This window comes from Notothenia coriiceps, unplaced genomic scaffold, assembly GCF_000735185.1.
Source record: "Notothenia coriiceps isolate Sejong01 unplaced genomic scaffold, NC01 NC01_scaffold00010352, whole genome shotgun sequence".
In the NCBI taxonomy this organism is placed as follows: Eukaryota; Metazoa; Chordata; class Actinopteri; order Perciformes; family Nototheniidae; genus Notothenia; species Notothenia coriiceps.
In genome coordinates, this window is record NW_011343053.1 from 65,452 (window position 1) to 76,705 (window position 11,254).

Genomic DNA, 11,254 nt, shown 5'->3' on the forward strand with positions numbered 1-11,254 from the left:
TGGCTAATGGTTACACAAGCCAAAAAATCGTTATGACATCATAAAGTGGCCAAAATCTGATCAGCTCATTTTCAGACAGGTTTTTGATGAGATGATTTGGCTTGTATAACCATTGGCCAATAACCAACCAAGATAACACCCCCCCACCATATCACCTGAATCTCCTCCTAGAGCACCATTGTGTTCTTTCTTACCAAATATCTCTCAGAGGGGCGTGGGGAGGGGCTCCTTATTTTCATCTAAAGTAACAGACAGAGAGAGAATCAGCACTTTTGAAACAGGGCTGAAACAGAGGGGATTATGGGATGCTGCAATGATCTGTTTGGTTTTTCAGCCAAACACTTCAGAGACATGTTTTGTAAATATCTGAGACCTATAATATATTGATGAAAAAGAGTATAATAGGGGACCTTTAAGGCCAAGATCTGAGTACTTTTTCCATCTCTACAGGGCCCAATGAAAATGGTTGTGTTTGAAGGTGAATGCAGACCTGTAGCCCATAATAGGAGGGTTGGCGTGGGCCTGGCAGGTGAAGGTGACTCTGTCCCCCTCCAGGACAGAGCGAGGCTCGATGGACAAGGTCACTGACGGTGGATCTGGAAGAGAGAGACAGAGACTCACATTACAACAGCCTTATTACAGCTAATATATGCTGCAATCTGGAGAAGGAGGATGATAATTCAAAATGGCTGCCATGCATTACTTAGTTACAGCTATGAAAGATTCAGCAGCTCGCAGATGTTTTATTTTTCAAAATTGACGCCTTGTTGCTTTTGATTAGTTGGAAATGTCGAAAGATACCGTGTGAAGTAACTAGCAGGTTGTTGTAATAATATATCGTGAAGAAAATGTATTCTTTCAATGCCAATGTATTTTTATCTTGTTTTTTGCAAATACAATGACACTTCCTTAGCTTAAACCTAGGAGTACTAGAGTGAGGCAGGAACAAAGGAGAGGAGAAAGACTTGTATTTTGTTTTTGAATAAGGAGAATAAAGATGAAGTGTTAATAATAGTGTGGAAATGTAGATAATAAGGTCATAATTGTCCAAAATAAATGATAAATATCAAGAATTAAGTTGAAATGTTGCAAAATGAAGACTTTAATCCATACATTCTAGCTTTATTTGCTGCATTTCAACTTGAATTTCACTTGGAATTCAAGATAAAATAATATTCCTTGTCTATTTTTACTTTAACCCTGGGCCAAATACTCTTCTGTAAAAGTCATCTTCTGCCTGTATATCATTTAATAGCTTACGGTGTACGTTGAGGGACACGGTTGTGATTTTGCCCGTGGGAACAGCCAGGTTGGTGGCCACGCAGCTGTAGTTCCTCCCAGTGTCGGTGTCCACAGGCTGGATGGGCAGGTAGCTGCGTGTGGTCACCCTCTTCCTGTCTGGAAGCACCTCCTGATGACGGGGTGGACACATGGATGAAGCATTTTAAACACATATCAGGTACTGTAGAAACACTTGGATCTGGTCTCCATTTGAGACTTACAGTGGTGCTGGCAGCCCCCTCTACAGGCAGCCCATCTTTAAGCCACTCGATCATAGAAGGCGGTTTGGCCCCTCGAGACACACAGCTCAGGTTGTAGGACGCCCCCGCATTCAGCAACACCTCTGGACCCCCATCGATCACCGGGTTATCTGGGGGGACTGGAGCAAGAGAGGAGAGGAGTGTTAAAAGCACTCTCACATATAGACACGTGCACTGACATACATGCGCACAAACGTACTGAGGACGGTGAGTTTTGCCCTCCTGGACCTCAGGGCAGCATCAGGGGCCTGGCACTCGTACAGCGAGTCATCAGACAGGTCAGCTGACAGGATCTCCAGGTTGTACTGGCCCAGCTCCTGCACTCGCAGCACGCGGTACCTGGGCCAAGCTGGAACACACATACACACGAAATACATTAAGATTTAGCTCATCTTAATAACTTTGAGGAAATAGGTTTTCTTACTGTCTTGATTAAATGTATCACTTCTTATAAACTCATTCTACATTCCTATTATGCTTGTTGTTCTCTGGCTGAAGGTTACTTTATGTCACTATCCTATTTGAACTCTTAACACAAAAATTGTTAATTCGTCACAGGATCCCAACATCCCCATGGGGTCTGTATCAGAATTTTCAAAAATGCGACACCACGCAGCATGTGGTTGTTCCTGCTGGTAAGAAAACATCAGGTCTGAGTCACAAATGAAGCAAAAAAATGACTTTTTCGTCATTAGGCTAAATGTCACCAGGGAAATGCATGATATGATGACGTGCACAACAACAAATGCATGACCAAACCTACACATTCACACAATTCCACGATGCACACACACTCTCACACCCTGCTCTTCAGTACTCCCTTCCCTTCCCCCATCCGCCACACAGCTGTGTCACTGCTGTACATTCTCACCATTAGGTGGCATCCATGCTCTCCCTCACCGGCGGGGGGAAAAGATGAATGCATTATGACAGCAACGTTTTAGAGGAATCAAATCCACTCCAGTCTATGGTGCAGAATTCATGTTTGCTGCCCAGACGTAGATGGCGTGTGAAATTCTGTGTGCCGTGTCAATGTGCAGACTCTGAGCTCTGCTGCTCGCCTAACCTTGGGTGTCCTTGTTTCTGCATGCATGTGTGCATGTGTGCCTTGTATATACGTGCATTTGCATTTCTAATGTTGAGAGTGAGAAAGCCTATGAAAAGCCCAGAGAACCGCGGGGGAGAGGGACAGAGAGGCTCATACACAAACACACACACACACACCCGTGTGTATGTGTATGTGAGCATGAAGCGGCCAGTGTTCATTCACGTTTCTATTTAAAAGCTTTGGCTTGAAGCACTGGACCATTACAGTAACAATATGATTCAGAGAAAGGAGTAAGAAAAAGGGAGGGAGAGACAGGAAGAATGGAGAAGGGACAGACAAGGACAGAGAGGAGGAGAGAAAGGTTGTCAGGAAGAGGAGAGCATGAACTGAGAGTGTGTCAGGCAGGGTGAGGGTAAAGAGAGAGACAAGGTAGAGAAGTTAAATGAAGAATAGGAGAGAGGGCTCAGTGCAACAGAGGCAGCTTAAAGAAGGAGAACAAGAGGAAGAGGACGGAACAAGGGAGCTAAGATGAGGAGGTCGCAGAGGAATAGCATGACAGACAGTGGAGGAGAGGGTGATGATTAGAAAAAGAAACAAAAGAGCTGATGCAAAGTCATACAGTAGTTAGGATGGGAGAATAGAGGAAAAGAAAGGAAATGTTGTAATAAGCAAAACAAAATAACAAAAAAAACTGAATATTTACACCATGTGGGGTAAACAACTGCAGCATCAACAAAAAACAAGGCCTCAGCATGTCACCAATTGTCCAGTCTCCCTCTGGACCAATCAGTTGAAAATATGCCTACTTGTTTTGACCAGTAATTGCACAGCCCCCTTTGGGCTAATCAGCACAATTCGGAAAATGCTGCATCACAGTGATGAGACCCACCATTCCCCCAAGTTTTATCAAAGTCAGACAAGCAGTTCCTCAAATTATTGTTGACAGACAGACAAGCGGGGGGGCTTCATAAATAAAACAGGACATTTCCTCTGAGGGGAAGAAATGCAAAGACAAACTGGAGGGAACCTTTAGGGCAGCAGCGTAAAGGAATGTGAGCTAGCTGATGAATCGATACAAATAAATTGTATATAGTAGATATTATCCGGTCAGTGTCTCCCTCTGCCTATATGACAGAGGTGATGATGTGATGCCCCTTTATCAAGTCGAAGGGTGTCACTCGTCCCGAGGGAGATCTTTCCCATCAAATATTGTATGATATGTGTAGAAGGTGGCTAAAGTTAACATCAACCTAAATAAGTGCACAGTTTGTCACAACATGGTGTGACTGGAAGGGAGGGGGGCTGCTATTTAACAGTAGCAACTCTCACATCTCTTGGCCAAAAACTGCCCTGCTGGCTCAATCTCGCTACAAAAACACTTTGTCAGCGTACATTAGCCTTCACAGCTACATACACGCAATGTCACACTGGGCGAGCGTGGATTTTCAAAATGCTGTGAGAGGGTTTAGTATTTGATAAAATCACATTCCACGTCTGTAACACATGAAACAGCAGTTAGCAGGGCTGTTACAATCCGCTTCAAGTTGTTCTGTGTTCAAACCCGGTATTTCTAGTATCTGTATTAACAGGGCTCTAGCAGCAATCTAAAAGCATTATTTATAAAAATGAAAAACTGGAAGCATCATTCAAAATCCTAACCTAAAAATAATTTTGCACTTACATACCAGTAGAGTGTTCATTTTTAGACCTACGAAATTGTAATAAAGACTGTTTTAGACTTTTTTACGCCCAACTTTCAATTTGGCAATCGGATTTAAGTCTTTCAAGTGCCAAGCGGTTTGAAATCCCTGGGTTGTCCCGCCAAAAAATGTAAATACCAAATGTTATGCAAACTTCTAAATGTAACTTTCTAAATGTAACAGTTCCAGCAGAGAGCTCTGACCTTCCGCATTGCAACTGTTGCTGCACATGCCAATACAGTGTTAATTTTGGCAGCTGTTTTTGATTTAGTCTTAGTCTTTAGACGAAAATGGTTATTAGTTTTAGTCACATTTTAGTCATTCCTATCCTTCATAGTTTTAGTCTAGTTTTAGTCGACGAAAACTCAAAACGTTTTCGTCTAGTTTTAGTCGACGAAAACTCAAAACGTTTTAGTCTACTTTTAGTCGATGAAAAATTAAATTTTAGTCAACTTTTAGTCAAAATGTTTTCTCTCTTTAAACCAATTCAGTTAGGCAAATACAGGTAGGCCTATCTGAAATTGGAATCAATGTGACAGTATCAAGTGTTGAAATTCTTAAAGCAACATTTCACTCTCTTAACACTTTACTTGTGTAATAGGGATGGGTATCGTTAAGGTTTTCTACGGTACTACTAGTCTTATCGATACTGCTTATCGATCCGGTACTTTAACGTATTCTTGTATTTACTTTTTCTTATTTTTTAAAAGGGAAAAACTAACAAATTGTTAACCGAATTAATTGCTTTATTTAAATGTGAAATAAATGAAATATATATAATTATGTTAAAATATTGTACTGTACTTGAGTACAATCTTGAGGTACTTGTACTTTACTGGAGTATTTAAATGTGTTGCTACTGTGTTTCTACTCCACAACATGTATTTAATACCTTTAGTTACTTTACAGATGTGGATGCATGATGTGAAATCTAATCAAGTGTTAAATCAAACTTTAGTTCCACCTGGAGTAAATTCACAAGCTACCCTGCAGTATACAAAGTCATTCAAACTTGAAGGACTCCAGCATGTGTCCCACTCCCTTCTGAACGCTCCGTCCCCGGCAGATCTCTGTGTGCCGCTGCAGCGCGTCTGTTAGGCACCGCCCCCCGCACACAGAGAGACACAGGGAGATCGCTCTTCTGGAGTGAAGAGAGCGGAAATAATTATATTGCAAGTTAGAAACGTAAGATGCATTTTGACAGACAAGACGGACAATTGGGGGAAAATACCCTGCATTTTGAATGTCCGTTAGTCCACCATTAACACCTTAGTCCCGTCTCGTCAACGAAAACTAAATATACATTTCGTCAAAGTTTTCGTTATCAAGAATCTATTTTTAGCTCGTCATCGTCTCGTCTTAGTCATGTAAAAAAGATCGTTGACGAACATTTTTCGTCATAGTTTTCGTTGACGAAATTAACACTGTGCCAATACAAACATAACAATTTCCCTCTGCACCCTCTGAAAAGTTGCATTTAAAACATTCCCAACATTTCTACAGCTTTAAATATGCAGCTTTAACATGTGCCTATCAGCAGCTCCAATCGGAAAGTATCAGCATCAGCTTTGAGAAGGCCATCTTAGTCACATGCAGAACGGAGTGAAGGATGCCTGAAGGGGCTGCATGATGTCTCACCCCGGAGGTCTTCTCCGATACCCAGAGCCAAGCCATCTTTGGTCCACTGAACAATGCCTGAGTAGTTGAAGACAACACAGGACAGGATCACCCTCTGGCCCCGCACCACCGACTGGTCTGCCGGCTCCTGAGAGAACCTCGCCGTCCACACTGCAGAGAAGAGGAATTGGGAAAGAAGAATAGGATAAGTTAGGGAATTTCTCATTTTCACTGTGTGCACATTGCAGGAAAAAGACTCTGAAATCACCACAACCACATATAACTGAATAGCGTATTATTGTAGCTGCGGTTTCATGGTTAATTGTTCGAAAACTGCATTCCCCCAGCAGAAATGAAATGCCATCTTTGATCATACGTTGGCTCGCGGCCATTAACTGCCGCCACCGAGTGAAGAGCGGCATGGCAAGGCGGAGGTGTCAGAGAAGAGAGAGTCAGAACATAGTTGGAGAAGAAGAAAGAAAGAAGAAGGACGTGGTTAACGCTGACTCAGGAGCTGGGAGATCAAACAGGAAACTTCAGCCATAGGGTTTCTCACACTGCTTTTCTTCCAGCTCTTGACTTTTAGTTCTTCAAAACTCACCCTCCCTCTCTCTGTTTCTCCCTTCTTCATTCCTCCCTATGAGTCATCACACAGGCTTCCAATCCACAACCAAAACTACAGTGGTTGTCATTGTCTACGAGACTCTCTCCCTCTAGAAGTCCACTACAGTTGGCCTACAGACTGACCGACTAAGATGAGTTAAAAAGCTTCAGCTATTGTCCCACGCTGTATGATGACAAGTTGTAATTAGCTGTCCCTTGAAGACATGTCACCCTTACAATAGATGAGAGGCAACATTTTTTTCATTTTTTCCATCATGCCTCTTGCGTTCATTTTTCTCCCACAAAGACTCTCGTACAGTGGATCATTAACCCAATACTGCAAAGCACACCCCCTCCTTCTTCTGCCATTACCTCTCTCCTTTATTCCCTCTCTATAATGTTGTATGTCCTTTACCCAAATTGCTTTGCTTCACTCTCTGCTTTTCCCTCCATATGTATGCATCCCCACTCGCCTCCTTCACTTTGTACATCTATAATGCTGTCTATGAATGTCCTTTAGCCTGCACAGATTCTCCTCTACCTTGCCTCTTCTTACAGTATGTACGTGCCTCCTTCTTTCTATATACATATATAATGCTGTATATGTCCTTTTACCCATAATGCTTTCTATTTCTGTGTTCCTCCTCCTCGGTGGTTGGAAGGGGGTTAGAGGCGGACTGTCACAACTCATTTATCACATTAAATACCAGCCCTCCAGCATTTTCTCTCTCCCGTTCCCCGTCTCTCACTTTTTCTCTCACTCCCTTTTCCTCACCTCCTACCATTTACATCTCTCCTTCTCACTTGTTCTCTCCACATTTGTATCACTTCCCCCCCTTTTTCCCGTACACTCCCTCTCTCGTTCCCTCACACTTTTACCTCTGAGCCCACCAGCACTTTTCTGAAGGTTCCCAATCCCATCTCACTCACTATTTTCTAACAACTGCCATATGCCTCCTCACCCCACCTCCCGCCTCCGCATCATGACCCTCGGTCCCCATCTCTGATGTTTCCCCTCTTTCATAAACACGGACATGCACTTTCCCCTTATTGTGTCAGATTCGGTGTGATTTGCAGAGGTACAATATGCCTGATAATACAATGGAACCCAGTCATGCAACAAGATTTCCTTACCAATCAAAACAATGGCTTCTGACAGTGCAGCGAATTAATATTCTGAACATAAAGGAGATGTGCGAGCAAGCTCAGTGAAAAGGGAATCAGATGCAGATGGGAGCTTTGCAGCATGCATACCTAGAATAATTTAGCGCTGAACCAAAAATAATGATAATAGCAGCCCTTAATTTGATCCCTGAGGAACACCCAAATAAACTGGATTGGTGAATAAGGATAAACAAAGGAAACAACATGGCAACAACAACAATGGGCGTTAAAAGGGTTGGAAGTAAAAGCCAAGTCAAATAAGTAACAAAGTCTTTATTTGTAAAATGTATGGTAAGACACTGAAATCATATTTTTTTCCCCCACTTTTCAAATGGACACTATATTTTGGTCTGAAGTTAGAACCTGGTTAGTTTGTTCCACATTTCAAATTGTGTTATCTCATATGTTTCATGGAGGTGATTAGTAAATGATGAGGACATAACACCTTAAAAAGGCAAAATAAATATTTCCTCTTTCAACTTCTTACTGAGGCTGATGGGGTACATAAAAATATACTTTTCTGCCAAACATAGATTTGGAAATGTTTGTAAGGACTAGTCATATAATGAGCACAGATTAGCTGAATATGAAGGTTTTATTCTCAATAAATGGTAGTTGAAATTGTTGCTCACTTAGTCATAAATATTTAAGGTTATAGAGAAACACTTCAGGTTTCAAAACAAGTTTTAAGAGGCTATCAAGAGGGCCGTGTTGGAATTCTTTTAGAGCTCAACTATTACTGTAGTTGCTGCGTTTCAGCTGGCCTAAATTTTAACAACCGAAATCGATGACAGAGTTCTCGGAGCCCAAGGCGAAAACCAACACTCCCAAACTCAAATATTTTAATTGGCAAGGACTGGCTTGGAAAAAAACCTAACAAAATATTGCTCCATTTTCTCAAGATGCATCATAAGCGACGCTGGAATCTATGATGTCATAGGATTGTTTTAAGATTTTCTAGGAAATCTGGTATGTAAAGTTAGATATGTTCTGAGCCCATTGTAGCAATAGCACGTGGCAATAATGTAGTGCAATTAAGGTGGAGAATCCAAATTATAATCAACAAGATATTTTGAGAAACTGTCAATAGAAACAAAGGTAATCACAGACAGATTAGATTTATGCTTACATTTCCTGTATGCGCCCTAATTTGATGAAACTAATTTACACCAATCTTATAAAGCATAAAGAGCTTTTTCTCAGACATACATGGGTGTTAAGCTAGTTGAGCTGGGTTTAAACTACCCCGCAACCCTGACAGTAGCCTGAGGGCAAGCAAATCTTTTTCTCCACCAACTCAGATATGGTAGCTGGAGGTATTCCCTCATCTGCCTCAGTAAACCACAAACATAATCCAAACTGAATACTCCTGAGCGGAGGCTACACAATCTGCAGAGAAAACACCCATGCAAAGGCTGATGACTGAAAACACTGACTCATTTAAACATGGGCTCATCGCCTTCTGATTTCCATATTACCCCGTTAACACTTGTCAACATGAGTGTATGTGCTTGTGTGTGTGTGTTTAAAGAAGGAAATGTACGCGCAGGGTGCAGTCAGAGCAAAGGCAAGACAGGAGAGTGTATGCTAGGGAGCTTGTATTCTTTCATTATGTGGGTTATGCTGCAGTGACAAATTTAGAGTGTGTCCTGATTTCTTTGAATCACTGATCCCCAAGATACCACGGGAGACTCCGAATACCCTGTCCACGCGAGACCACGGTCACAAAAAGCTGAGACCATGACCACATGGACACACACACAAACAAAAAAAGGCGGCACAGATGCCCTAACCTTCACCACATGGGCTAACCATGTCCTGTCAACACACACACACAAACACAACCACAACCCCAAACATATAATCGACACGTAGAGGCTGTTTCCTGAACATGGATTACACCACGGCTCTGGCTAAACCGTCAAGCTAGTGGAGCATCTCCATCTCCTTTGGGAGTGAGTCTCAGTTTAGTCTAGGATTAAGCATGGCCTAGTCAAAGTTTGGAAAGGGATTAGGATTAAACTGGGGCCTAGGACAACAGCCCCTGCAGACACTGTGACACCAGCCTCGGCTTGTCAAAGCAGAAACAAAGCCAAAGGCGAGCACGCACAGCTTGGCCGGGTGAGTCACCAAATTCATGGCCACACGCCGCTATAGTGTGAACCACAGCAGCAATTTAGCCTAAGTGCACCTCTCGCACCATGCGATGGTGTTTTAATAGCAAGGTAATGAACCGTCAATATGTTGCTGGAAATGACTGAAAGGGTATATATGCATGCAAAGATGTTTGGAGCTATTTTTAGTAAGTGCGCTGCTCATAATTTGCCACACACCCTGCTGTTAGGTGGCGAATGTCAAAGCTGACTTTACAGCATTTAAATACAGGCTTGCCTCGCCTCTCTACGGGACAGGAGACGAGGTTGGAAGTGATGCCATGCAGTAGAGGCTTCTGGGAAAGGTCCACTGATGGCATCATTAAATCTGATGCTATTAAATAAAATGGCATTTGTATGGATTGTTATGCATCGATGTAATTATCTTTGTGTCTGGCCCCCTCCCCGTACCCCTCTGTACCCCACCAACAAAGTCCCCCTGTCTCCCTCTCCCTTGCTCCTCTCTAGCCAATCCCGTGCTTCGGCTGGATCACAGACTTGCATCACCATAGCAACAGCTGACGTGTAAAGTAACTGCCCAAAAAAAGTTTTCTGTCTGTACGAGCGTGTCTGCGAGCGTGCATCTGTGTGTCTGATGAAATCCTCCCCAGCGCTCGGTACACCCATTTTTCTGAAAAAACATTTTTCAATGACCTCATCCTCCTTCCACCTATTCAATTAATAGTCAGGCGGCCGCACTGGTCTCTCATTATTTCTCTCCTTCACATCCTCCCCTTCACAATCTCTTCACTGTTAGGCAATCCGCTTCAAATTGATTCTGTTATCTGTCTAATTCCATATCTGCGCCGCATGTGGCCGATGTGTTGGTGTGATGGAGGGGCTCAGCCTGAAAATTAGATGCAGGAATAGGGGAACAAAGAGACGGCGAGGACCACAGACACAGACAGAGCTGTGAAGTGCAATGGAGGAGGATGACATCATTGTTTCAGGACAAAGTTGCACCCTTACGGCCCGTCTATACTACAGGCATCAAAACATCTTGAAGCTGGGCGTGTCTGAGGCTTGGCGATTTCTCGCGCCCAAGGCGACCAACAACCAATCAGGAATCTCCCGCCCGCCCCCGGCATACAAAGCAAAAAAAAGCCCACTTCTTCAACGAAGTAAACTGGATATAAACTCCCCAAACAGTTGAAAACCTACCAGTTTCACCAACTGTCTCTGCCACCTCCCGCCATGCCTGGTTCCTCCGGTTTAGGTCCCGGTAGGTGAACAGAGTATTCATACAGGACTGGGACACTTGCCACGGCAATGATTAATTTATCCTCCATTTTATGACATATGGAAAATAGTCAGACCTGCGGTATCAGCATACACGCGGTTTGATTGGCTAGCGCTTGTACTGGCGGGAATTGCATAAACGGGATTTGATTGGCTGATGCCAAGCATCGAGCCTCAAAAGTTGAACAT

The 11,254-nt window shown here is 43.0% G+C and overlaps 1 protein-coding gene across 1 annotated transcript in view; it reads right to left on the reverse strand.

Annotated features, from left to right (window-relative positions):
• The window catches only part of kirrel1a (kirre like nephrin family adhesion molecule 1a), a 24,978-nt gene extending 17,468 nt beyond the window's left edge, over window positions 1-7,510 (reverse strand). Inside the window, exons 1-6 of the mRNA XM_010771707.1 lie at window positions 7,477-7,510; window positions 5,928-6,077; window positions 1,741-1,890; window positions 1,503-1,660; window positions 1,261-1,411; window positions 491-596 (exon numbers count right to left, since the gene is read on the reverse strand). Coding sequence (XP_010770009.1) covers window positions 491-596; window positions 1,261-1,411; window positions 1,503-1,660; window positions 1,741-1,890; window positions 5,928-6,077; window positions 7,477-7,510 — 749 coding nt within the window. The remainder of the gene's footprint in view (window positions 1-490; window positions 597-1,260; window positions 1,412-1,502; window positions 1,661-1,740; window positions 1,891-5,927; window positions 6,078-7,476) is intronic.
• Between the last annotated feature and the right edge of the window lie 3,744 nt (window positions 7,511-11,254).